Genomic DNA, 27,847 nt, shown 5'->3' with positions numbered 1-27,847 from the left:
CAATCAATATTAAGAAATTGCTTGAAAACAAACTGCATTTCCAGTTCCGACCGCGTATGGGCAGCAGCAACTCTTAAGCCTTTGCTTCTCTACATTAACCCCGGAAGCGGAAGTTCTTTCCTTTTCTTGTTTCTCCTGTTACAGAGACGCACAAAGGTAAATGCTCCCGAAAATTGTATCGCCTTCCATCGTTGTTTCAGCATATAATCGGGCTTTGCTAACCGTTTTATTCTTGTCTATGTTTTTCATTTCGCCTGTCTGCGATGGAATTGTTCCCCTTTGCCAAATACGATGTTATATTTCGATATGTGATTTTGTGTGTCCGGCGTCCAAACGCCATCTTACTACAACGGCTGCATCAGCGGCGCTAAACCCCGGTGTTACTGATACTTTTTTTTTCCTTATAAGGAAGACTTATTGGTAGCTTTATAGCGCTGTAAGCCGTGATTTGAGACAATGTGTAAGCGGGTAAGCTAACATTGGCATGTGTAGTGACTGCATCGGGACCTGGACGACCTATTTGTTTGCCTGGTCTTTATTAGACCTACGCATGGGAATCTTCGACATGAAGTAATCACGTTGCTTTGCTGCTGTGAGGTGCGTGTTAACATGCGGGTTGTTGGTTATGACAATGATTGATGGCTCGTTGGTGCTAGTTGCCATTTCTGTGTTTTTGCGGCCTTTCCGCTGCTTCCCAATTGTCGTGGGCATGGAAAAATGCCCTAACCAGCTATTCTCAGATTCAGGTACAGTGTTATCTTTCACATTAATGCTAGAGATTATGGTGAGTCTTCTGGACGGTCAATGGTCAGGCAACCGGCACACGTCTAAAATTGAAATATTCACTCGTGTCTAAAGGGTCCAGGAGAATTACTTGACCAGAATTTAAGTGTGAACCAGTTGAACCAGCTGTTTGCTTGTCTCAGTCAATTTTTTGATACATTATCTTTTTTTTCCATTGATAGCTTAGGAAAACAATATTTTATATATTATTATTTTTCATCGTTTGGAGTTTACACTTGAGCTTCCAGGTCAAAGAACTATTGTTAATGTGTTAATTGCTTCCGGATTACAATGAAACTTATTTCTCTGATTATCTAGTATACATTCATATTCTTTGAACGTCTCCATGGATGATGTTAGTGTATCAGTCCAGCCCTTATTTAATTTAACAGTTGCATTAACCGTTAGCAATGTCAACAAGTTATTTTCCTAAAAGCTAATATCAACATGTTTTCCGAATGATATACTGACATGAGAGCAATGCTAATTTATCTTAAATTTGTATGTTGCGGTGGTAACCACCATGTTGATGGTCTCCTTTCCAGACAATGGCTCCTCGCAAAGGCAAGGAAAAGAAGGAGGAGCAGGTGATCAGCCTGGGTCCTCAAGTGGCTGAAGGAGAAAATGTCTTTGGAGTTTGTCACATCTTTGCCTCTTTCAATGACACCTTTGTGCATGTGACCGACCTGTCTGGGAAGTAAGTTTCTCATCAATGCAGGGCAGCCTGCTAAATATTGCTGGTCAGGGTTAGTGCTCTCAAAATGTATGACCAATAGACAACAATGCTATTGCCGCTGTAACTGGTAACAACGTTGTGTTTCCAGGGAGACGATCTGCCGTGTAACTGGTGGAATGAAAGTGAAGGCTGACAGAGATGAATCATCTCCATATGCTGCTATGTTGGCAGCTCAGGATGTGGCACAGCGATGCAAAGAGCTGGGAATAACAGCACTTCACATCAAGCTGCGTGCCACTGGCGGAAACAGGTATGACCAGACCTTAACTGGTACGTGGATCATGTTGGGTTATTTATGAACAGTGTCTGTTTTTTAGGACCAAGACACCAGGACCAGGTGCTCAGTCAGCCCTCAGAGCCCTTGCTCGCTCTGGCATGAAGATTGGACGAATTGGTGAGTCACATTTTTTTGCATTAATGCTATTAGTCACAAATGCATGATTTCCTCCTAGCTCTCAATGAAGGGGCAGTCTTAATGTAAACCCAATTGATGTGTGTGGTCATTTAACAATCTCCTCTCGATGAATTTGTTAGGAGTGAAATGACCTTAAGGTGCGCTTGAGAATTGACTTAAACTTGTCACTTTTAAAACACCTCCCCAGGAAGTTTTTTTTCTCTCACAATTCAGATAGGTGATGAATGTTTTTCACAATTACCAGGTCCTGTAAGATGAAAAGCTGCTCAGTTGTTGTTGGGTAATTGTAAAAACAACAACCCCATTCAACAATTTCTGCAAATGCCTCTCATTAACATAGCAAGCCATCTCAACTGAGACCAAACCCCAGCATTGGCAATTATATTCTGAAAACTACAATCCATGACAACTGAAGAAGCCTCTCAGATGGGATATGGAATGTCTTCCAGGAATAGTCTTTAAGGAAAAAAAAAGTTTTTAACCCTGAATAATGATGATCATTAATATGAGATTTCATTTCACTTATATACCATAAATTTGTCCCCAGGAAAACATTTTAACTGCAGATGTAAATTTTTGGATTTTGAATTTAACCCCCCCCCCCCATTATGTGCTTATGCTCAAGGCATGGTCCAGTCAAAAGCTGTGTATTAAGTCAAGAGACATTAATGTTTGGAATGGTCAGTTTTTGCAAGAAAGTTAGCATCCCTTCAACTGATCAAAAGTCAATGTGGCTAAAGATGTAAAACTGATATTTTCTTCTCTTTGCCCAGAGGATGTCACTCCCATCCCATCGGACTCAACCAGGAGAAAGGGTGGACGACGTGGTCGCCGTCTGTAATTTCCATATTTCCCTTCAATAAAAGATGTGAAATCAGTGTTGAGTCTATCCCTTTATAGTCTAGGGCAGTGCTTCTCAATTATTTTCTGATACGCCTCTGCCCCCCGCATAACTAAGTTCCTTGTTTAACTGAACATTTTTTTTTAACTGAACAGTCATTTGATATTGATAAATGAAGTTAAATAAAATAAATTCAAATTGATCAGCATCAAGCTTTTTTTTTTCAAAATGAGGAAATTAAGATTAATGGCTACAATGAGCATGTTTTGCAACTTAGCTTTTCGAAGCAGGGTTAAAAGCATGACACTGCAACGTAGCTCACAGTGAACACTGATCTTTACTCACATCCCACTGTAGTTACATTGACGTTAAGCACTAAGTGTTTTTTGTTTTATTCCCCTTAACTTTTGGGTGACTTCAATTTATTTCATTATCTCACCTCTCACCCCTTCTTGTCCTGTTAAATATTTCCCATGGTATCTCTTAATAGTGTTTTCATATCTCCTGCTCTGTGCTGTGTGGCATGTAGGGGTCAAAAGAAAAACCACCATAGAGCCAGTAATCTGCACACACTGGTAATGAGCACCACTGCCACCCACTGGATGTGCAATAACACTTGAGTATTTAAGTAAGCAAAAACAAGAAAGTTTGTCAAGGCCACACATAACCCCACCCCCTACCACCTTGCCTAGTAGCTCCAATTCCAGCATCTGTCTACCAATGTATTCTCTATCCCTCCTACGTACATGACCGAACCATCTCAGTCTGGCTTACCTGACCTCTCCAAAACATCTAACATGTGCTGTTCCTCTGATAGACTCATTCCTGATAGTACCAATCTGGGTCACTCCCAAAGAGAACCTCAACATCTTCATCTCTGCAACCTCTAGCTCTGCCTCCTGTCTTTTTGTCATTGCAACAGTTTCTAGGCCATACAGCATCGCTGGTCTCACCACTGTCTTGTACACATTTCCTTTTATTCTGGCTGATAGTCTTCTATCACATAGTACCCCTGACACTTTCAGTTTAGTGCTAAACCCCAAACCAACCTAGCAACAAATTGAAGAGAATTGACCTGAAGTGAACTGAAAATTTGTGTCATGCCAAGAATCAGACTGACAATCATGTTGGTACCATGAAAATGCATCTGACTTGTGAACAACTTCTGAGGTCAGTGAAAGCAACCTGTGAAAGGTGGTGGAGGTGCTTCTACTTGCCTTATGTATGTCACAGAGATTGTCAGTATGGAAGCATATAATGACCATAATTCAAATAATGCAGTAGCAGAATTTTTTGCAGAATGTGGCATATTTTGACTCAAAATGTGTTATCCACATTGCAATTTGATTCTGTTTTTCCAGACTGGCTAGTCTGACTGATAAAATTTTCAAAATAAGCACATTCTTACCAAACTCAATTAGAAATCTCAAATTTGACAATTCAAATGCAAGTCATTTTGATTTCAATTGCTGAAAATTACTTTCGAAAAAAGGATTTAAATATCACAATTATTAGAATCACTTACCGAATTAGTTCTGGGATTACAGATTACTCAGATGCACATTGTGATAGTATGACAGATGAGGAAGAATAGACTGCTGGTTGAAGGGAAATTTAGAATATGAGGATCATACAGTGGGAATATTAAACATAAAAGGTGTTCTTTGCTCGTTCTCAGGAAAGAGTTTGTGTATTATATGAGCACCTCCTGTAATACACCTCAACAGCAAGCATGATGGTGCAAGTGGGCAGGTCAGTCATATTAATTTTGCTGTAATAGCATAGCAAGGCAACAACGTTGCCAGTTAAAACTTGACTACAAGCCCAGGCATGAACAATTCAATGTCCACGTTGGACAAATTGACCAATTCACTAGCAAGATGGAGTTCTGTGGACTGTAGACCACTCTCTACTGTAGGAGATAAGGGTTTACAAAAAGTGTTGCCATTTACTTCAGCTGAGGGAAATTACGAACTGCTCTCCAGAGAGTCAATGTGAAAAAAAGAAAACACTTCAATGATAGAAATATAAAACAGATCACTTGGAAAAGAGCCACAAATGTGTTTTCTGCAGTGGTCTATTGGTCTCTGTTGTGTTTCTGAAAAAGCTTTTCTTTTATTTTCTCGCAGGGTCAACAACTGACTGGAAAATAAAAAACCTTTTTCAGTTTTAGGTTATGCAAATGGACCTATGACATTGATGGATTAATCAATGGATTACTTACAAATTATCACTCTGATCATGTTGGGTTAGAAATAACTTTCTGTTTTGTTGAACACATATCAAACTTAGGGTCCCCTGTGAGTTGAGGAGTCTTGTGGGCATAAGAGAGCTAGGTATGCTGAGATGTAGAACAGCAAGGTTGGTGGGCTGCCGTGGTTTTGTTGCAAAGTCCCTCATTGTTCGACTTACTGAGTTGGGCATTCGCAGTCAGAGCCCGAAACTTGCGGTCAGCAACATGTTTCTGGCAGCAGGACAAGCAAGTGAATGTTTGTGCTTAAGGATGAAGCATGGTTGCTGGGTCGTCGCTATGGTGGGATTGTTTGCTTGAAGATTGGCTATGGTCAGCTTGGAGGGTTGTGTTTTCGGGACACTGGATTCCACTGTTAAGCCTTCTTGAGGTGTTGTGGGCCTAACTTCATGAAATATCGGTGAAAAAAGGTGTCCACTTGAAAACCCCAATGACAAGCTTCAGACTGCTGTTGGCTAGGGTAGGTAGTTGGTGATTGTATATTGTTTGTTAGGTTGTTAACTTGCTTATAGCTTGCTTGTTATGAGCTGTAATGCTTGTTAGGTTATTTATAATGTAAATTGTGTCTAGATGTGTTTTACCTTGGAATTTGGCAAAAAGGACAGTGACATTGTGTCCTGTGTACTAATGGATGTAGGACCAAGACCAAGAATTAATTAATTGCAATTTCTCAAGTCAACTGGATTTTTTCTGATGGACTCCAACTCCCTATCATGATACATGTATTGCCAACAGCCTCCATCCTCAGCCTCCATGCTGAAGTCAAGTTTAAGGTTAAATCAGGTTAAAAACAGAATGATCTGACAAAAGTTTTTGACCACTTCAGTTTATTTACAGAAAACTCTGAACACAATGCAGAAGATAATTAGTCCAAAAAGGAATAATAAGAAAAACACTCACTCACACACACACGTCCTGTCTCTCACACATTAACACACAAGCCATGCAGCAGAAATATCACATCACAATATCCATCATAACAGAAGAGTGGTTTGATTGTGGAGGAGCTTATTATTGTTCCTGCAGAGTGGATAGGCAAAAATAGGCCAAGCTAAATTTTACACAAATCAAAATATGAATGATCCATGGATGTAATAGGGAGCCACAAACCTTGAACCTTCAGTCTACTCAAATGAATCAAGGACATCAAATGTAAATAGTTAATAAAGTTAAACACAGAGCAGGGGTAGAATTGGAGAGGGTGGGGAGGGACCAAGAATGATTTATGTGACAAGTATCTAAATCATCACTGTGATAACCCAGTTGGACATTTTTGAGATTGTATATAAAGGTATAGAGTTGGTCCAAAATTTATAGATATAATGTCAGAGAATGTCAAATTTTATAACATAAATTTAAGTGATTCATTTCCCCCCTTCCTATGCCCAAGCTAAGAAGATGATTTTACTTTCGGAGACCCTGGTATTTGAATACAGATTTAATATCATGAAATGTAGTTTTTCTATTGATTCGAGTTTGATCTGACCCAGCTTTGTTTTAACAGAATGTTTGATAGAATATCATTTACTGAAACTTATCAATTCAACACTTTAAGCAGACATCTTGTGGAAAAAAGCTATACCAACATGATATCAAAAATCATGATGCTAAAAAACCCCAGGTAAAGTCCTCCTGCTTCCAGCCAATTTACAGTGGCAGCTTCCTCTCTGGTGAATATAATGTTAGTGGGGCGTCAACCAAACTTCCAACTCTATGACATTCAGATTTGGTTCCCATGAAGACATGAAGTTGCAGTGCAGCGTTGAACATAACTTCACAGGTTTAACATTTGAAAAGTGCTTTGAGATAAATTCCAAAGTTTCAAGCATAAACATCAAAACACTTCTCTAAAATGACATATTTGCAGTTCAAAGACAGATCCCACCTATTAAGTAATGTTTCTAGTGCCTGAAAAGCGTCATTTTTTTCTTTTCTGAAACAGACTACCTACTTTAAAATAAAAAAAAACACATTCAACTCATGGGCACCACCTGGAGTCCCGACCAATCTAATATCTTTTAAAAGACTGTAGGCCCTTATATAAGTCCAATGAAGCCAAACCACCCTTTACAATAAGCACGAAAAAAGTCAGGGTGACATATAGTAGTGTCTTGCAGGAAGTGAGACAGCCCCGTGTACTTATCAGCACTGCCATTAACAGAAGTAAAGTACTTTTTATGTCAATAATAGAATACCATGAAAATGAAAAGTAATGAGTTGACTGATTTTTTTTCACATGTTTAGATCTCTTTCTGACCATGTCATTAGCATCCATTCAAAGTCCTTTCTTTCCAAATTTGGGCTTATACATAGTACGCCAGGCAGCACCATGATCCGGCACTGCAGAGTCATCAGGCTAAAACACAGAACAACACCATTGGAGTCTGATAAGAGCGTTAAAAAGCCTCAATATACAAATGCATAATACTGAGATTATAATCTTAGTGGTATCTGATTGTACAAAGTTCTACATTTGCTGGATGGTTCAGAGCAGCTTGAAGTATTAGACAAACACAACAGGTCAAAAAGTTGCAGAATATCAAAGTGTAGCATTTTAGTGGGGCTGGAATTGAGCAGAGGTTGCAGCCCCCCAGTGAGGGATCATAACAAAGCAGAGCCTGGAACCGCAAGCCAAGCCGCAACCCAAAACACTAAACACCAAGTCCAGCATGCAGAAAATCACAGGATCTGTACGTGAAACACCATCACTGAAGAAAAAAACAAACTGTACAAAACCCCACCCTCATATCTCATATTTCATCACCGAACCTCATATCTCCTAAAGAAAAAAGTGATTTGACTTAAGAATCTGAGATACATTGGGAAAATTGATCATTAAGGCTCCAAAAGGGATTAACCCAAAAGAGATATGAGATTTCATACAGTGACCACACCCCCCTGACTGACTAAAGTGACCATCTCCAACAAAAATAAAAATTCATATATGGAATTATTTTCTTTCTGCCTTATCAGCCTTGTCGTTTTTCAAGAATAACCAAGTGGATATCTTTATAATTTCAATTAATTGACCAGACCTGATTGAACAAATAATGGCAATAATTTTGGTATAATTTTGATCAGTTTATTGCCTTTAGACAATAAAAGAAAGGAAAAGGCAGCATTTACAAATTCATTGATTCCTTAGACTTATCTGGTGATTCTGAGTGTCACTGTGACTTTATTTGATTTCTAAGCTACCCGAAATCATTGGATTTTAGCAAAGATCAAACTATAAAGTTTCACTTAATTTAGTCTCTGATGTTATCTGACATTTTCTTACTCTGTCTCATCTGTCTTCACAATCCCACTGATCAAGTTTCTCTTCCCACAAAATGTCAGAGGGGAGCAGAGCAGCAGACAATCAGCTTGTTAAAGAACCTCTCAGGATCGTGTTAGAAACCTCAGTCAGTGGTTGACGCGAGGCAGTGGAGGTGTGGCCTTTCATGGAAGATTGCAGGTTTGTGAGCATAAGGAAGATGTGAAGCACTCAGACCTTGACGGAAGCAAATCAGTGAAAAAAATGATAAACTTGATGCTGAGACATGCCAGTAAATATCCTCAAGATCTTGACCTCATTGACATTGAAATTATGGCAAATAATCTCCAGGTTTATAATTTTAAGAAAGTCTGAGTAATTCTCAGGGGTCTGACTGTATAAATATTACATATGATCTTTTTCACAGAATGAAATCCAATTTCTTGTTTGTTGACTAATTTAATTTTTGAAAATTTCAAAATCGGACATTTTCAGAAGCTCCATGCAGTAGGGATGAAAGCTGAGGTTGCGATCAGGAATTAGGAAGTTTGAATAACACAACGGAGACTCTAAATCTGCACGCGATAAAAACTTTGTCTCATAGGTGGACACCTCGTATCTTAGCAAGCTGCATTCATCACTATCTTAACTAGAAAGAAAGATAATTCATCCACATGTTCATTACCCCCTACACCACAGCTGCTCCCCTTGTGGATGGCCACACCTCCAGGACAGGTTATTGAAACCCAAAACTGTCCCCACACTGATTCCACTAAATATCAAAACCAAATGCTCCCAGACTAAAGGGGGTTGGTGTGGTGTTGTCAGTAACTTGGCCACCTGTGAAGACACTGTCAGCCTTCAGTCATCCTGATATAAGATATTTTATAAAATTCCCGGAGTTACAAGGTTTTCACAAATGTTTCTATCCACCAAGAGAGATGATTGGTTAATCAAGAGGGGTGTGTGTCTAAAAGTCCAAAGGAGCTAAGAGGAGTAAGCTAATGGTTTGGTTGAAGTCTTATGTGGTTCTTTCTTGGACAGAGTTGGTGCTATGCTTCCTCGCCACCAGCTCCTCCTTTTCTTTTGTGTCAACTTCTCCAATCCTGACGATTGGTGTCATATGCCTGGCCTTCTGTCAATCAATCAGTTGTCAAGGCGACAGTTACCCCCCATCAACAAATGGCCCCTGTGGAAGTTAGCTGGACAGACAGAAACAGACAAAAACTTTCAGTGTCTCGCCGACAACAAAAAAAAAACATTTCATAGGCCAAGGTACAGGAGGTCTGGACGTACAGCTGCTTATTTAGAAAAATGTATGTTTTAACAATGAGTCAAGAAGAGGATGACAAGACAGATAAGTAGTGAGAATTTCTTGTTCCAATAATATTGGACCCCAGGTTTTCCCATTAACATATGCTGCCCTCTTTTGGTTAAGCCCACTCGCTTGTCCAGGGTTCGACAAATCAAACTTTTAAAGATAAAAACATTGATATAAACAACGATGAGCCATACAGTTAGCTTCAGCTCTGTTAATGTATTCATAAACAAATAATTATTTGCGGAAACCAGGATTTGACTTGGAAAAAAATCCTTAACTGGGTAGCCAGTAAGGTAAACAGGCAGGAACTTACAAAATCTGGTCTTTCACATTTCCTGACCTTTTCCATTATAATGAATCCCAGTATTTTTAGCGGCAAGACTTACACACTGACTCTTGATCAGGATACAGGATAAAATAGATATATAAATATTTGGTCCTATTCCCAACCACAAAATTACATTGGGGTATCATTTATAATTATTACTTTTGCAATGCATGCAATGTACAATGTATTTCTCTGTTTTCTGACATTGTTTACTGGCTAGACTACAAAACCATTTCCTCAGACCATAAAAGTATTTTTTATAAAAATCATTGTTATTGATCCTGTACATCACTGAGACATCACTAAGGCTGAACTTTAACCTGCTCATACTTGCTAAGTGTAGAGGCAGAGCCTGAGCGGTGGAAGTGGACGATCTGCCACTTCCCATCCCGGCGGTGCCAGACTCTAGTCTCCTCCGACTGAACTGTGCGTGGTGTCCCGTTGGCATCAATGTATTGCGTCACTCTGATGTAGGCAATGCAAGCAGCCTCATCCCCAACCAAGTGAATGTGAGGATTCAAGATTGTGGTGTGGACGGGTTTACTGTTCTTAGACCACACTGCAGAGACAAGAGACACAACCATTCCAACTGGTAGAAAAAGAACAGCTGACACTGGAATCATTGGAGAACAAGATGCAAAGACAAGAAAGAAAGGACAGGAATATCAAAAATGATTAAAAGGAGAGCAAAAACATGAGGGACAGATGTCATTAAAACAGTAATGAGACTTTGGCCAGTGGGAACATCTGTTCAGCTCACAGTTTTCAAAGTAAAAGCGGTGGAAGTCCAAGCCTTCAACCAGATTCCCTAATGCCTCAGGTTCGAACGCCGTCACAGCTGGGTCACACATTTTACTGAAATATGAAAAGAAAAAGCAGAAGCAAAGTAAAAGAAAAAAGTAGACCCTCGATTAATGTTGTTGCAAATACAGGAGCTGTCATTCTCTCTGTGGATGCTGCTGTGAGATGCTGCTTTGATCAAACTGATGACTGAACAGGGGTTCCTCTGGATCTCTGGATCACCCTTCTGTGAGCTTGTGTATGTATGTATGTGTGTGTGCATGTTTGTGTGTGTGTGTTACATACGTATAGCTCTCGAAGTCTCCGTTGCTGATGGCCTCAATGAGCATTTCCGTCACTTTAATGATATCCTGCTTCCTCACTGACACATGGAACCCCATCCAGGTTTACGAGAGACACATTTAAAGAAGAACACAGAATACTTTTATAATTCAATGTCTTTCAGTAAGGTAGTTTCCAGTATAGACATATCAAGGTACAAGTAGAATGCTTATGACGCAGCCACAAGGGGGCACCAGACAGTTTCCTCCTTGAGCTGTTCCCAGCCATGTATGACTGTGGCAGGATTGTGTCAGGAAGGGCATCTGAATTAAAACCTGTGCCAAACTAAACATGATGATGGAACCTATGTTTTTCATTCCAGATGTACATTAATGGCCACCATTGGTGTGGATAACCTACAGTGCATCAGAGGAAATTGGGCAACTGTGGGGTGAAGGAGAGGATGAACGAGAGAAGAGGAAAGGAAAGAGGTATTTGGAGTGTCGGGACAATGACAAGAAAAGCTAAAGCATTGGTTGACATGATGCAGAGGTGGAAGCTGGATATGCTGTGTATCAGGTAGCAGGTGGAAAGGCAGCAACGCTGGACACTTAGTGGCATGATTTAAGTTGTTGTAGTATGGTACTGATAGGAAGAGAAAGGGAATTGGAATTATCTTGAATGATGAGTTTGTCTGTAATGTTCGGGAGGTAAAAAGAGCTAGAAATTGAAGGTGTGATGTTCAATGGTGTGAGTACTAGAGAAGCAGAAATTCCAGAGTGAGTTAGATGAAGTCATGCAGAACATCCCTGGAGGTGATAGAGTGGTAATTGGTGCAGACTTCACAGGGGTTGTTGATGCAGACAACAGAGGTGATGAAGAAGACAAGCAGGTTTGGTATCCAGGATAGGACCACAGGGGAACTGATGGTGGTAGACTTTACAAAATAGATGGAAATGGATGCTGTGAAAAACTTCCTCCAAAAGCAACAGGAACATGGGGTAACTTCTAAGAGTAGACTTAGGAGCACAGAATTGGACTTCATCTTGTATAGACAGTAAGATCTGAAGGAGATCAGTGACTGCAAAGAAATGGTAGGTGAGAGTGTAGCCGGACAGCATAGGATGGTGATTTGCAGGATGACTCTGGTGACAAAGAAGACACATGATACAAAGGCAGAGCAGACAACAAAGTGGTGGAAACTGAAAAAAGAAGAGTGTTGTGTGATTTTCAGGGAGGAGCAGAGACATGCTCTGGGTGGTTTGGAGCTTTCAGATGAAGAGGATGAAAGATAGAGTACAGGGCTAGGTGTAATGTGTAATAAAAGATTATCACCAAGAATAAAAGGAAAGGTATATAGGTGTATTGTTTAAAGGAAAGGTTTATAGGAGTATTTTTGCGACCAGCACTGAATAGTTTAGAAACAGTGGTGCTGTGCAAAAGACAGGAGGCTTAGCTGGAGGTAACAGATATGCAAATGTTAAGGTTCTCTTTCGTCCAATGTCCAGCTGTAAAACTGTACCTGTTCCCTCAGGTTACCAAGTTAAATTGGTAATGGAATTCTCTGTTTTTTGTGGAGTCCTGTGTTGCTGCTTGAGTCCGACCCTGAACTGTGACAGTGACGATATGGGTAGAAGAAAGTTCTGGCTAGAATTAACAGGAAAGAGTCCAGAAGCATGGATCACCAACATGGTGCCCATGCAAATGTTTCCCGACAGGAAAACATTACTAAATAATCACTATTGAATTACAACTGGCTCTGTTGAACATACACTCATTATTGAGGGCCTAAATAATGTGTCTGTCCTACACAGCCTGGTTAATTTTTCAGTTAGAGAAAGACATCATATGTCATGTTGTAACATGTGATGGTTTTGTTTAAAATGCTGCAGATTGGGTGGTAAATTGAAAATGTGATAAGAATTACTTAAAATCGGAAAATTTATTTTTTCATGTTTCATACTTGATTTGTAAAAAAATGTTAGTGACTAGTAAAAACGGGACATTGTGATTTCCCAGGAAAATTTGGAGGTGGAATTTTTAAAATGTAAATACTTGCAGAGATTTACAGAAGTGTTGCATCTTTATTTTTTCTGTTTCCTACCTTGTTCAGTCATTGTTGATAATTACTTTGAGAAATCATTAACATGATCAGTGTCTTCACATGAATGAATATAATTAATTATCAATAATAGATATAATCAAATGAAAATTGAGCCTATAAGTTATTTCAGAAGTGTGTGTCACACTGGTAGCCCTTCACATTAATCGGTACCTAAAAAATAGCTCTCTTTTTAAAGGTAGCTCTCTTTTTAAAAAAAAAGTTGTGACCCCTGTCCATGAGGTCCATGAGGCAGACTGACGAGAAGTTTATGGATGTAGTGAAAGAGGACATGAAATTAATTGGCGTGAGAGAAGAGGATGCAGACGATAGGACTGGATGGAGGCAAATGATTTTCTGTGATGGCTCCTGAGGGAACAGCTACATAGAAAAACAATACTTATAAAAAAGTATGTAAAATGAATTGCAAGTACACAAGTGCGTGTGTGTGTATGTATGTGTGTATGTATGCCCCTGTATGTGTCAGGGTTCACACCTGATCCCAATTGTAATCGGCGCCACTGAAGCAGATGCCGCTAATCAAGATCCCTATTAAGGGCAGCGGCACGCTCTGCCTGGCGCCGGGGTATTGTGGCTCTCATACCACTGCGGAGCCCTGCCACGCCCCCGCCATTGTGGCTCTCATACCACTGCGGAGCCCTGCGGCGACCCGACGCCATCCCTGCCACGACTGGATCCTATCCCTGCCATTGTGGCTCTCAGATCACGGCAGAGCCCTGCCACGACCGGACCCCAGGTGTAACCTCTGTCCCCTCTCTCGTTACGACTGGACCCAGTCGGCCGGTGTAACCTCTGACCCCGCCTGCATCCCGTCCTGCCTGCAACCCGTCCCGTCTGCAACCCGTCCTGGTGAGACCCAGCCTCCGCAGTCCCGTCTGCAACCCGTCCTGGTGAGACCCAGTCTCTGTAGTCCCGCCTGCAACCCGTCCTGCCATTTCAACGCAATAAAAGCGCTTTCAACCCATCCCTGCTCTGAAGTGTGGTTCCCTGCTTGAGTCCGCCCCAGCGCCTCGTGACAGTGCCTGTTTTAGGTTCACCTCTAGTGTCTTCATCCTCGATGGTTGTGTTTGTGCTCTCCGATGATTCCTGCAACAGACAGTCAGAGGTTTTGTAAAATAAATGGTCTCCACTTACATACTGCTTTTAGCAACATGGGGATACAAAACATTTACTATAGATTACATTCACCCGATTCCAAAATCATACACCTATGGCGGCAAAGCTGACGTGCAAAGTGGAACCAGAGCATTAGGAGCAACTGGTAGTTCAGTGTCTTGCCCAAGGACAATTCAGCTTGCAGACAGGAGGAGCTGGAGATTGAACTGCCAACTTTCTGATCAGAGGGAAGCCTATCTATCAGCAGGCGCCTGCCAAAATAATGAAGCCAAACCTCAAAAATTGCCAATGTTTGAATAAAGTATTTAACATTTTTTCCTTGGAAAACAAATACAGCTGTATTTTCCCATTTGAAAATGTTTTCATGCAATTTCACCATATAAAATTGAACTAAAGGAGTAGATAAATCATAAGCTAATCAATTCCAAACAAGCTTCACACAACCAGTCTATCACAACAATGATTGAACTGCTACTACACAAGTATTAATAGTGCCAGTGCTACTACAACCACTGCTGCTTCTACTGCTAAACTATTTATTAACCAATTGTAAACAATATTACCTTAACACCGTCAGCCTTCTTGTTGCTGCTGCTCTTCCCTCCTGAATGCAGGACAAGTGCAAAGAGAGACAGTAGGAGAATTGTCACAAAAAATGTGACAAACGTCAGAAAGAGGATTGAAGGCATCACAGCAAGCTGATAGCAGGCGTCTTGGGATGAATACAGAAACTTGGATGACTGACGACTGAAACAATGAACTTTCAAGCCAGAGAAAAATTTAAAGTCAAAGCAGAATGGTCTGCAGGGTTAGAACAGAGGAACAAGCAAGGAGACTTTGAAGCCACAACTTGTCCCTCAGAGACTAAGGGCCAAATTTAGGATCCACTTGAGATGCTTGAGAGTTGAAACATTCCTGTTCTGATCAAGAATTGAAGTAACACCTTCACTGACTCAGAGTAATGTCCCTGCACAAACCCTTGCCTGTGCCAGGTCATGATGTCACAGTGCCCAAATGTGTGTGACAACAGAAGCTCAACAAGTTTATACTGTTTTGAGGGGAAGAAAGAGGATAGAGTGTGTGTGTATGTTGTGTTTGTGTTTGGTGTGTTGCTGCTATCAATAGATCTGTGTGTCTGACATGTAGTGACAGCTGCTACCACACACACATGCCCACACATACATATACACACAGTGTTAACCTGATAATAGTTTGTAAGCTTGCTGCTGATTGGACGATTCCTCTATTAGTATATATGTTTAATATTTGGATATGTTTAATATTTGGACTCTCAGCAACTGAACAAGTCAAATGTCACATACTCCATATCTGCTGCTTTATTCCTATCACTAGGTTTTGATCGCTGACTCCAGAGATGAAACGAGTTGCTATAGTTACCTGAGAAATTTCTGGTGGCCAACATAGTAGTCAAGATGGCACCCTGGGGGTAGGAAAGACATAAAGAGGGAAAGAGAAAGCAATGATGGAGGAAAGAGTGGAAGAAGGAAAGGGGGGCAAAAGAAAAGGGGAAGCAAAGACAAAGGTGGGCCGTAAGAAGAAAGGGTAGGGCAAGGATAGCAGGATAAAAGCAGGAAAATGGAGTAGAGGAGGCAAGGAACAATTTAAGAATAAGGTAAAGAATGAATTTTAAGGGGAAAATTGGGAGAATCAAGGATTGAGGAAAGATGGGGAAATGAAGGGAAAAACAACAATGAAAAAGGTTGTGAGGAAAAGAAGACAGAAAAAGACGGCAATAATATAGAAAAGAAGGAAAGGGCAAGTGGAAGGATCAAGCCAAGGAAGAGGCAATCACCAAAGAAAAATTTAATTGAAGGTGGGAAGAAAGAAAGACAAGGAGATGAGAGGAAGATGGTGAGGGAGGAAAAATGAAAGCAGGAAAGACAGTAATGGAAGGAATAGTTAAAAGAAATGAGAAAGAAAGGAAGGGTGGATGATGAGGACGAAGGAAACAAGGATCAGAACAGGAGAGAGAAGAGGAATGAGTCATGGAAGACAGGAAGTGAAAGAACAAACAATGCAGTTGAGGATGAATGATTTAGGAAGGAGGGAATTATACATAGTTTATAAATGTTGCGTATTACATTAGGATCCAATTAAATTGGTGGTTTATCTTTGACCTCAGCCCACCTTGAGTTTCCGCCGGGCATTGAATTTCTTCAGACACTCAACCGTTTCTTGCCGGTGCATGCAGGATGCGACCGTGGAGCGATGCTGAGGAAGAGCACACCCCATCATTATCATCATCTAGAAACAGTGGGATCATCAGATGAGAGGTGTGTGTCCACTGTCTCACAGAGATCCATGGGTGTTTCAGTGCCTCTGCAGCTGTGATGCGTTTGGAAGGATTGATAGTCAACATCTTGTTGATCAAATCTTTGGCTTCAGGCGTCACTGTATCCCATTCTGGAGATGGAAACTAGTAGGAGGACCAATGTCAGCTACATCATCACAAGTCTGGCTACTAGCATCCATACAGATTTATGAATGAGCTCCGTTATGCCATATGACCTACATCATAAGCTCCAGCTTTGATTTGCTGATACAGACGATGTTGATCTTCATCCCAGAATGGAGGGTACCCAACCAATAAAATGTAAAGGATAACACCTGCGAAAAGGAGACAAGCAGAAGAGGACACACCTGAGAGGAGACAAGGAGACACTGAAGAGGTGAGGAAACAAGGACACAACTGAAACAACAATAATAATGACATGAAAATCGGGAAATGTTTTGGAGGAGAGGAGAGGAGACAAATGGTCACACTTGGAGGGAAAGGAGAGGAAATGAGAATCATCTGACAGGAGATAAGGACAGACCTGAAAGGGGAGGAAATGAGGACTTGGGTGTGAGAGGAGGGGACAAAGGGACATTTAAGAGGAGACAAGGAGACAAGGACACACCTGAGAGGTGACAAGGAGACATCTGGAATGAGAAGAGACAGAGGACACCTGAGAGAGGAGGAGGTAAGGAGACAGGATAGGGGACAAAGAGGCAGAAGAGGGGAGAGCAGATTGGAGTGGAATCTGACCACAGGCCCAGAGGTCGACTGCTTTGCCATAAGGATCCTTCCTCAGAACCTCAGGGGACAGATAACCTGGAGTCCCCGCAAACCCTATGAATAAATGTGCTGACATCATCACTCAACAAACTGTACTGGTTGTAATAATACTTGCACTAGTAACACTAGCAGCAGGAATAATACAAGTACTGATAGCAATACTAGCAGCAGGGCAGCACTTCTAGCAACAATTTAACAGCAGAAACATTTGCAGTGGTTTCAACACTAACAGAAAAAACAGAACCCTACAGCAGTCGTTACTAGATCTTACCAAACCATGCCTGCTGGTCTCCCTCAACCTCAATGGCTAGCCCGAAGTCTGCCAATTTTACTGCAGCACCTTTCGACTTTGAGGCCAGTAGCAGGTTCTCCGGCTGAAGATAAGTGACATATGCTAACAGGCTCACACGTAAACATATTAAGAAGCTAATATGCTAACATGATAAGAACATCTAACACAACCACACAGTACCCACCTTTAGATCTCGGTGAACTACACCCATCTGGTGACAGTGAAGCACTGCCTCCAAAATCTGCTGGATACAGTGACTGTTCAGAGAAGGACTGAGGTCAGAGGTCAAGAGCACAACCATATTCACACATTTTTAGAACACTGTTGACTGAAACTCTGACCAGAGCAGTTTTAATGTGATCATGCCAACGTCAACTACCTTGACAGGCTTAGACACTTTTAGATGAAAACCACTTATTTTCGCTGCCAGTCATTTCCTACCTGGCGTCAGCTTCACTGTAATATTCTCTAGCTACAATGTCTTCAAACAGCTCACCGCCTGTGACCCTGTGACAATGCATTATTTGTCATGACAGTATAAATCATAACAAGCATTAAATCATGAAAGTCAGTCATACTGTAATTGAAAGGAACAATTAAAAATAAAACACAGCATCAGCACAAGATTGTAAAATTGTGTAGTATTTCCAATACAAAGCATATTTTATACGCAAGAAGGACTCACAGGTCAAAGATAAGGTAATGATGTGCCTCCTCTGAGATACTGTCATGTAGTCGAACTGAGAGAGGGAAAAATAGAACAGAAAAAGAAAACAGAGATTTTTTTTTTTCGCAACCTTAGTATTACACATTTTATCATAGTTTTCAAAAAATCCAGCGATATTTCATTTGAACAGGTTAAAAATAAAGAGGAAACCTTTGTAGAAATGTGTGTAAATTATTTAATGATATCTAATGATACAATTATTGAATATGACCACATGATCCCTACCAACCAATCAAGAGGAGGCAAAAGAGCTTAGCATCCAGCTGCAGCTATGTGTGGGCAGAGATGCTTTGTAGATACTGAGGGGGGTTACATAACAGTGACAGTGTGTTGCCAGGCAACAGTGTCCTTAGGTGAAAGCGTCAAACCCTCTCTCCTCCTACACGCACACACACACACACACACACACACACACACACACACACACACCTGTGTAAAACACTCAGAAAGAAATAATTAGGTTTTTCTCTCTAAACACTCCTACACAATGTAGCAGTGGGATGTGTGTGTGTGTGTGTGTGTGTGTGTGTGTGTGTGTGTGTGTGTGTGTGTGTGTGTGTGTGTGTGTGTGTGTGTGTGCGTGCGTGTGTGTGTGCTTGTGTGTGTGTGTGTGTGTGTGTTGGGGAGCAGCCATTATGCATCCTCTTATACAATAGATGTTATTTTAGCAATAGAAAAGCATAGAAAAGCTGCTCACAGTTCTCTTTTTCTACAGTCTCTAACGATGTACAGGTCCTTCTCAAAAAAATTAGCATATTGTGATAAAGTTCATTATTTTCCATAATGCTGTGATAAAAGATAAACTTTAATATATTTTAGAGTCATTGCACACCAACTGAAATATTTCAGGTCTTTTATTGTTTTAATACTGATGATTTTGGCATACATCTCATGAAAACCCCAAATTCCTATCTCAAAAAATTAGCATATCATGAAAAGGTTCTCTGAACGGGCTATTAACCTGATCATCTGAATCAACGAATTAACTCTAAACACCTGCAAAAGATTCCTGAGGCTTTTAAATACTCCTAGCCTGGTTCATTACTCAAAACCACAATCATGGGTAAGACTGCCGACCTGACTGCTGTCCAGAAGGCCATCATTGACATCCTCAAGCAAGAGGGTAAGACACAGAAAGAAGTCTGATAGAATAGGTCTGTTCCCAGACTGCTGTATCAAGACACCTCAGTGGGATATCTGTGGGAAGGAAAAAGTGTGGCAGAAAACGCTGCACAACCACAAGAGGTGACCAGACGCTGATTGTGGAGAGGGGCCAATACCAGACCTTGGGGGAGCTGTGGAAGCAGTGGACTGAGTCTGGTGTAGAAACGTCCAGAGCCACTGTGCACAGGCGTGTGCAGAAAATGGGTTAGAGGTGCCGGACCCCCGGGTCAAGCCACTTTTGAACCAGAAACAGCGGCAGAGGCGCCTGACCTGGGCTACAGAGAAGCAGCACTGGACTGCTGCTCAGTGGTCCAAAGTACTTTTTTCGGATGAAAGCAAATTTTGCATTTCATTCGGAAATCAAGCTGCCAGAGTCTGGGGGAGGACTGGTGAGAAGGAAATGCCAAAATGCCTGAAGTCCAGTGTCAAGTACCCACAGTCAGTGATGCTCTGGGGTGCCATGTCAGCTGCTGGTGTTGGTCCGCTGTGTTTTATCAAGGGCAGCTAGTCATCAGGAGATTTTGGAGCACTTAATGCTTCCATCTGCTGAGAAGCTTTATGGAGATGAAGATGTTTGAATAGTGATACAATAAAGCTGCATCAAAAGCTGCATCAAATATAATCCGATCTCGGGTTGTAGTAGAGGAAGTTGATTTGCTGTGGTTACACCTGAAGTGAGAATCCGAAAGAAGAAAAGGAATCCATGTTACACTGGGAATTTTTCATCTCGTTACAGATTATTGATCTGAATATGACTGATGTAGTTTGGCTACTGATCAAACCTGCCTCCTGAATGTCTGGTATTGCTGGTAAAACTTTTTGATTATGTTGGTGTTTGTTGTGAATCAGATATAAGTGGTTGAAGATTGGATAGGCTAGTATCTGGAACAGCGACATGCAGTACTTGTACTCAGGATGAAGTGTTATGTGAGGTCAGTGTTAGTTGGAACCTACTCTAATCACCATGATAGTCTCTATTATGAATTAGTGACTGGCTCCTCTGATAGGGAGAATGCCTGTGAGACATGGCAGACCCAAATGTATTTGAGAGTTTGTTAGGAATGTCCTGCAGAGTTCCCTGTCAGAGAGAGCTTCAACTCTCACCTCCAGAAGAGCTTCGACTACACCCCTGGGGAGATGGGGGAAAAACTGAAAGAATCCTATTAGGCCTTAGTTGCCTGTAGGGCTCTGGTGGAATATGATAGGTATCAGAAGGTCAAGTGGCATACGGCTATGGTAGGTTGCTGAGCCAAAACCTCAGGGGTGGCAGTTTTTTGTGGCTATGGAGACTTAAGACATTGTGGATCTGTGGACGGAATACTCCCAAGACCCCCTCAATCCCGACAACACGCCTTCCAATGTAGAAGTAGAGCCAGGGGACTTTGCGGGGGGCTACCCTATTTCTGGGGCTGAAGTTGTCGAGATAGTCAAAAAGCTCCTTGGTGGCAGGGCCTCGTGCGGTGGATCAGGTCCAACCTAGGTTTCTTAAGGCTCTGGATATTGTGGAGCTGTATTGACTGACACGCCTCTCCAACGCTCTGTGGATTGCGGGCGTAGTGCTTCTGGATTGGCAAAGTGGGTTGTGATCCCTCACTTTGAAAAGGGGGAATTGGAGGTTGTGCTACAACTACAGCAGGATCACACTCTTCAGCCTCCCTGGAAAGGTCTTCTTGGGGGTGTGGGTATTTGAATCTTGGTTTCAGGAGGAACAGTGTGCTTGTCATCCTGGTCGTGGAACAGTGGACCAGCTTTATAACCTTAGTAGAGTTCTCGAGGATGCATGGAGGTTTGCCAAGCCAGTTTATATTTGTTTTGTAGACCTGGAGAAGGCATTCGATCGTGTACCGCGGGCAATCCTGTGTGGGGTGCTCTGAGTGGATAAGGCCTGAAACCCTGTTATACAGGCTTTTTGATCCTTGTATGATCAGTGTCAGCTTGGTCTAAATTGCCAGCTGTAAGTCGTATTACTTTCTCGTGAGGCTTGGAGTCTGCCAGTGATGCCCTTTGTTACTGGTTATGTTCATAGAGTTTATGAATGATGATTTGGTTGTGTTGGCTTCATTAGACCGCAATCTTGAGCTCCCCGCTCTTCTGAATGTGAGAGGGTGTCTGGGCTGGCTCTCCCTTAGAAATGGGGTGAGGAGTCACTGCTCCTCCTCATTGAGAAAAGTCAGACATTGTGTCAGGATGCCTCCTAGATACCTCCCTGGTGAGGTGTTCCTGGCCATGTCACACGGGGAGGAGACCAAGAACATGCTTGAGAGACTATGTGTGGCAAGATAGCTGGACCAAGTAGTTCGGGAGAGGGAAGTGTGGCCCTCCCTTTTTCAGCTGCTGCCCCCACAACCCAAACCTCGGATAAGTGACAGAACATGGATGGATGGATGAATTAGTGATACTGCCCTGGTTATTGTTTGCAACACTAAAAGCTCCATAATTAATCATTATCATCCATTTCTAATCTGAATTCATTGCAGTAACAGTACACAGAACACCAGCACTAGTACTTATGATTGGATTACACAACACAGAGCTGCATTATGTATGTAATTCAGTAGTAACATCAGTAGAACCGGGGGTTTTAATCACAGTAAGGTTGCATAGAGTTGCAGTACTGACACAATACAACACATCATAGTCATTGTAAACTGCTGTAAACCTAAAAATACTCACAATACTGACACCCATAGCATTGCATTGACAATTTTGCATAGTACTGAAGCTCAGCAAACATTCACAGAGCTCTATACAATTTCTACTTGGAGTAGAAATGACAGTAACAGTAACAGTGCTTCATTGTTGACAGTGTACATTGACAGCTGTAGCAGCTGTGATGCTAAAAAAACTAACTTTACAGAGAACTGCTGTTCTATTGATACTTACATCATATTAGGACTAGAGTAATACAGGTAAGCAGAATCATCACAAACACAAATATGGTATACTCAGACAATATATCACAGTAAAAGTACACATAGCTGAAGTGCTACACATACTGCTTGCCGTCATGAGACACAAAACTGCACTACTAACACTACCGAGCAGCACATAGACCAAGCGGCTTGTACAATTCACTGCAGTGCAAAAAATTGTAGTACTTGGATTGCTCACTGCAATCGCAGCCCACAAAACTACATGCCAATATTACTAAATGCAGGGATAATACACAAAGCAGTAGTACAAGTACTCCAAAGTAGTCGCCCCATTTCTTTGGATTCCCCTCTCTGCTGGATGTTTGAGCCCTATAACTCAGATATCCAGCACTTGAGGTAATTATTGCAATATTACTTAAGTTACGGTAGTCCTCCTGCCACTTGTGTGTGAAAAAGTGACATTGGTACACCTATGCACAAATGAAATATTGTGACATAACTTGTTGTACCTGCAAAACCCATGTTGGGTAGACAGGAATAGACACTTTAGCTCGACCAGCAGTTACAGCAGAATAGCAGTTACAGAAGTACTGGCAGTACTCACCAATGTTCGGGTGTTTCAGTAAACGACAGATTCGAGCTTCACGATCCAATTTCTGATGATCTGAAAAAGAACCATTTATCAGTGATGATCGGCTGCCAGGAAGGAAACCCGAATAAATGTGGCGATTGTTAAAGATGGAAATACAAACAAATTGAAGCTGCAAAATATCAGAGGTTCATTTAACATGTGGGGAGACTTGAACTTTCCACTGACCCTGCTAGGACTACTGACCTGAGCTCCAAACTTACAGTAAACCTCACATGCACACACACACACACACACACACACACACACACACACACACACCAAAGAGGATTCTAATTATTTCCACTAAAGATGTTTTCCTTTAATCTCCAAACAGACATGAGTTCCAACAACGTCAACAATATCTGGAAAAACACACTATCACAAAATATGAAGGGTGTTGCTAAGCAATAGCAGAAATATCTGAGAGTCATAAAAATGTCAAGCAAAATCAAAAATCCAGTTTGTATGGGAGTCTGGAAGTGCCAGGGGTGGTGTATCACGAGATTCAGTTTCAGTTTAGCTTAAAAAGTTTATCAGGATAGTGTACAATTACATAAAGCACAGAGGCAGAGATGTTTGTACCAGATTGTAGCTCATAGCTAATTTCCATCTGTAGTCCTGGGAAGACAATACAAAAAAAAAAAAACTGTACAAATAGACAATATAAAATAACTATACAATATATAAACAGGCAATAAAATAAGTAAAACCCAAGTTGAAAGTGATATTGTTGTGATTTTTGTTTGGTCATCTGGGGGACATCAGATGTTACCCAGAAGGGTAACATCTGATGAGGAAATACCCGTCTGGTATTGTTAGTGTGAGCATGTTTGGTGCTCCAGAATCCAATTTTTAACAGCCCGTGCAAAGGTGTAAAAATCACTCATGTTCTTTAGATTGTCTGGAAGCCCATTCCATTCTTTGATGGCTTTACAGGAAAAGGCGGATTGAGAAAAGGCAGACTTTCTTTTAGGAACATTGCAGCCTCCTCTAGACACTGATCTTAACACTTGACTTGTGAGTTGGGAGCGAGGCTTGATGTAGGTCTTAAGAGGAGGTGGGGCGGCGTTATGTAAGATTTTGTGGACCAGACGGATATCCGAGTACCTGATCAAGTTGTTGTCACCAAGTCTTCACCTGTCTTAAGGCATCTCTATGTCGTGTTTTGAATTTTCTCACTGTATGATCAAATGAAAAGTTGCTTTTTTTCGCCCAACACTTATTCTATGGAAAACACAGCAGCAGAGACAGCCCATTGATTTGAAGGAAGAGGCACAGTCTAAAGTCCCTCACAGATTTTCCTCACTATGTCCCGAACTATTTGACCTCATTACATCCCAGGTATCGTAACTGAAGCGCAAACCAGAATCGCAAGTGTTGTAGCATCTTTGTTACTCATTACTGATGCTTTCATCTCTTGCCACTAACCACAAGTCATTTTTATTTGTATGTTACAAGGCTAACTTGATTAAGCTCAGAAAACACAGATGCTCCAAACAGGCATTTGCATCTGTTTCCAGAAAAAAAAAAAAAACGGGACTCAGGCTTGTAGGTTGACCGAGGGACGGCAACATTAAAGGGTAACTTTCCAGGGAACTGTTCTTTTTTTCTTTTTTACTGAACCTGGTTATTGTCACAGCCAGGACTGCAAAATCAAACCAAAACAGCTGTCTTCCCAAAACTGAGAAAATGAAGTGACATGTAATGTTAAATATTTACTGTTTGAATGATTGACAGGCACTGAATAAGAAATCTAGGTTGAGTGACATTATAAGTTGTTTTTTTTATTGATTTTGGAAGACAGAACAAACTGTAATGCACAAAGGGCTTTCGCAAAATAATTTCTCAACCGGTTCATATACTATCAATTGTCTCACCTCTCGCTGACAGTTTCTTGGTGTTGATGATCTTGGCTGCATATTCCTGTCCTGATAGCACCTTCACACAGCGCCGCACCACTGAGAATGCTCCCCTGGAAATACAGGGGTGGGAACAAATCAGCATCAATGGGAAACTCACAGACTTCCAAATGTCTTTGTCATAAAAATAAACCAGCATCTCGCTAAAAAGTTATCATGAGGTGGACATTGATTAACATTGCCAACACAATGGAATTATCAAAATTAAGATGGGTTACACTCACCAGTTTGTCTCAACTAATTTACTATCAGAAAGAAAGATTTATTGAGCCAGAATATTTAAAATCATTTTACGAAGAAAACCTTTATCAGAGATGCTGCCAGTACATCAAGTTCTCTGACATTAAGAGAAAATTTTGGAGTACACCAAGAAGTGAAATGATAAAACTTACAACTTACAACTGGCTGTAGGTCAGATAATTTATAAATTCACGTTATGTTACAGCATGTTAGACTGGAGCAGGACATCTACCCAGGCTGTGAGACAGTGGTGGGGTGTGCTGTAGGTGGAAGTGGGATTACATCAAGGATCAGCTCTGAGACCCTTCTTTTTTGCAGTGAGGGGAGGAATGAGTTAGCCGCAGCAGCACAGAATACATGTATGTGAATGAGACCAACCCAATTATAATAGTGAAGCAACAAGTAGGGGTGATACTCCTTGTTGTATGATGGTTGACTTAGGGTCAACAGTCCAGAGCAAGGTTGAAATTCCAAGATAGGAGGCCTGTAGGTAGACCAAACAAAAGATTTAAGGATGAAGTGACAGAGGACATGGAGTTTGTTGGTGTGAGGAAAGGGAATACAAAGAATGGGGTTACATGGAAAAGATTGATTTGCCGTGGCAATTGCTGAAGGGAGCAGCCAAAAGAAAAAGAAGATGTGATGTAACCATATGAGTTAAAGGGGTGGGGTTCATGACTACTCCTGCCTATTCAAACAGCATCCATGACATCAATGATGACTTTTACTGTAAAGTTATCGGTTTTTTTTTTCAAACTTTCAGAGACAACCGATGTCCCAGCAGTTTCAGTGATTCTTAGTCCGTAGTGCACTTATCATTTAGGCACACCCTTCATGACAAGACTAGCAGATGGACTTTGACCTGGCCATACGCGAGCTGCCAATCAATAATGCATGATATTGATGATGATTTCCTTCAACATGGAAAGACTCTGTTTGTGTTTCTCCTGAAAGCTGAAGGCTGCCACCCACCAGCCATTATGTAAGAGACCTGGCGAGAATGTGTCTGTGTGTGTGTGTGTGTGTGTGTGTGTGTGTGTGTATGTGAATGTGAATGTCTGTGTGAGGGTGGTGAGTAGGATGAAGTCAGAAAGGTGTTTCATCTCTCTGTTATGTAAAACAAATGAACATACAGGAAGTAAAAATTTAAATGTCAGGTAAACAAGTAAACTGAAGTATAGAAAGTAACATGAATTATATCATCAAAATATATCATCACTTTGTAAACATACAGTTTTCTTCAGAATTCACTCAACACTCTGGTGTATTTAATTTTAAATTAAAGATACAGGTGACATTTAAAGTATAAAATATGCAAAATAGTTGTAATCTTACTCCTTAGGACTTACTTTCCAAGCTCCTCATACAGCTGATACTCTTCAGTGAAGCGGGTGCAGATGACTGTTGCCATGGTGACCTGGCAGGGCGAGGGTCAGGGGGCTCCGTGTCTGTCTCTCTGAGGTGTTTGCTATGGTAATGATGGGGATGACAGTGCAGAGTAGATGTGTGTCTGAAAGATGAAGCAGACAGAGAGGAAAAGAGGAAGACTGTAATTTTGAGGATGATTCTGACAGAAGAGGAAGACGAAGAGAAGATGGAGGGATGAGGAGAGAGCCAGCCGCCTCTGTCTCTCTCCTCTGAGCAGCTCAGCCTACCCGCCCACTCGCCCTTCAGCCAATCACAGGTCGAGACTCACTCTTACGGTCACCATGGTAACTGCATCTGTCTGATCGGGGGGCTGTAAGTACTCTAATGCAATGGTATCAGTACTTGCTACTGATGTCACTGCAAATATTTTGGCAATACTATACTGTAATTACAGAAAGCACTGCAGTACGATAAATGTTACTGCAGTACTACAACTGTCCCGCGTATCCAGGCAATTGACTTAAATGACTTCAAACAGGATACTACTTTTGTTACTGTAATACTAATTTGTGACTGGATTTGTCGCTACAAGCACAACCGAAATTCTACCATTATTAAACACAATTCAGGCAGTACTTTTGTTAGTTGAAGCTGTAAACTACTGTGACACTACATGTTGCTGCAAACTGCTGTCATACCATTACCATCATTCCGATGGCACTAATGTATGAAAATAACACTACAAGCATTAAATACTGTTTTTAGTGCAAATAGTATGGCAACACTGCTATTGTCACCACAAACTCTTATGCTATAGTATTACTGTGACCACTGATAGTACTGCCATAATATACTACTACTATTTCACCAATCGGGGTTAGATCGGGGGGACCGTTCCTCCCAATCACACCTTTTGAGGTCCAACTGCTGCTGCCCACGTGCTGCCCAAGCGTTGATGTACCCCAGTAATATGAGGCTGTTCCCGACAGGTGTGCCCTCTAGCATTCCATCTAGGGTGTGTATTCTGAACTGCTATTGGGCGCATATGCACACAGTTAGGAACCGTCCCCAAACCAGAAGGCAGACAGAGGCTACTTTCTCAATCTCCAGGTTGTGGTCTGCCATCCCACGGCTCGGGATGGGAAGCAGTACGCTGTCAACACTGTACAGCGGGAATGGCAGGCTGCAGATCTCAACTTGGGGACGTTGTGGAATGAGGGAAGGAATACTTCCAAGGCTTCCTCAATGGAGCAGTGGACCAATGGACCAGCGGACCAGCTCTATATCCTCAGCAGGGTCCTTGAGGTCACATAGGAGTTTGCC

The 27,847-nt window shown here is 41.5% G+C and overlaps 2 protein-coding genes across 2 annotated transcripts; one reads left to right on the top strand and one right to left on the bottom strand.

The window, feature by feature from the left end:
• Nucleotides 1-112: 112 nt before the first annotated feature.
• rps14 (ribosomal protein S14) lies at nucleotides 113-2,812 on the top strand. The gene is made up of 5 exons (XM_086160580.1): nucleotides 113-156; nucleotides 1,329-1,480; nucleotides 1,608-1,769; nucleotides 1,837-1,913; nucleotides 2,708-2,812. The coding sequence occupies exons 2-5, from the start codon at nucleotides 1,332-1,334 to the stop codon at nucleotides 2,773-2,775; spliced, it is 456 nt and encodes a 151-aa protein (XP_086016706.1). The 5' UTR covers nucleotides 113-156; nucleotides 1,329-1,331; the 3' UTR covers nucleotides 2,776-2,812.
• Nucleotides 2,813-5,836: 3,024 nt separating this feature from the next.
• camk2a (calcium/calmodulin-dependent protein kinase II alpha) lies at nucleotides 5,837-26,744 on the bottom strand. The gene is made up of 18 exons (XM_086160260.1): nucleotides 26,506-26,744; nucleotides 24,875-24,969; nucleotides 22,971-23,030; nucleotides 18,288-18,342; nucleotides 18,044-18,109; nucleotides 17,787-17,859; nucleotides 17,582-17,684; nucleotides 17,281-17,364; nucleotides 16,765-16,859; nucleotides 16,546-16,668; nucleotides 16,380-16,463; nucleotides 15,630-15,672; nucleotides 14,795-14,835; nucleotides 14,153-14,201; nucleotides 11,018-11,093; nucleotides 10,692-10,786; nucleotides 10,262-10,490; nucleotides 5,837-9,484 (listed from the first exon to the last, which is right to left on the bottom strand). The coding sequence occupies exons 1-18, from the start codon at nucleotides 26,565-26,567 to the stop codon at nucleotides 9,481-9,483; spliced, it is 1,437 nt and encodes a 478-aa protein (XP_086016386.1). The 5' UTR covers nucleotides 26,568-26,744; the 3' UTR covers nucleotides 5,837-9,480.
• Nucleotides 26,745-27,847: the final 1,103 nt, after the last annotated feature.

This window comes from Fistularia commersonii, chromosome 15 (assembly GCF_037954325.1).
Source record: "Fistularia commersonii isolate RoL2024-O1a breed Wild chromosome 15, RoL_Fcom_v1.0, whole genome shotgun sequence".
NCBI lineage: Eukaryota > Metazoa > Chordata > Actinopteri > Syngnathiformes > Fistulariidae > Fistularia > Fistularia commersonii.
The sequence above is the reverse complement of the archived record's forward strand: the minus strand, read 5'-3'. Positions and strand labels throughout refer to the sequence as shown.

Bases quoted from the DNA above. Each gene is read 5' to 3' on its own strand.
- rps14 (XM_086160580.1), top strand. From the start codon at position 1,332: ATGGCTCCTCGCAAAGGCAAGGAAAAGAAGGAGGAGCAGGTGATCAGC. The intron at 1,770-1,836 runs GTATGACCAGAC...TCTGTTTTTTAG, and splicing joins CGTGCCACTGGCGGAAACAG to GACCAAGACACCAGGACCAG. The intron at 1,914-2,707 runs GTGAGTCACATT...CTCTTTGCCCAG, and splicing joins CATGAAGATTGGACGAATTG to AGGATGTCACTCCCATCCCA.
- camk2a (XM_086160260.1), bottom strand. From the start codon at position 26,567: ATGGCAACAGTCATCTGCACCCGCTTCACTGAAGAGTATCAGCTGTAT. The intron at 23,031-24,874 runs GTGAGACAATTG...GTTCTTTTTCAG, and splicing joins CAAGAAACTGTCAGCGAGAG to ATCATCAGAAATTGGATCGT. The intron at 15,673-16,379 runs GTGGGCTGAGGT...TCCTACCCCCAG, and splicing joins ATGCCCGGCGGAAACTCAAG to GGTGCCATCTTGACTACTAT.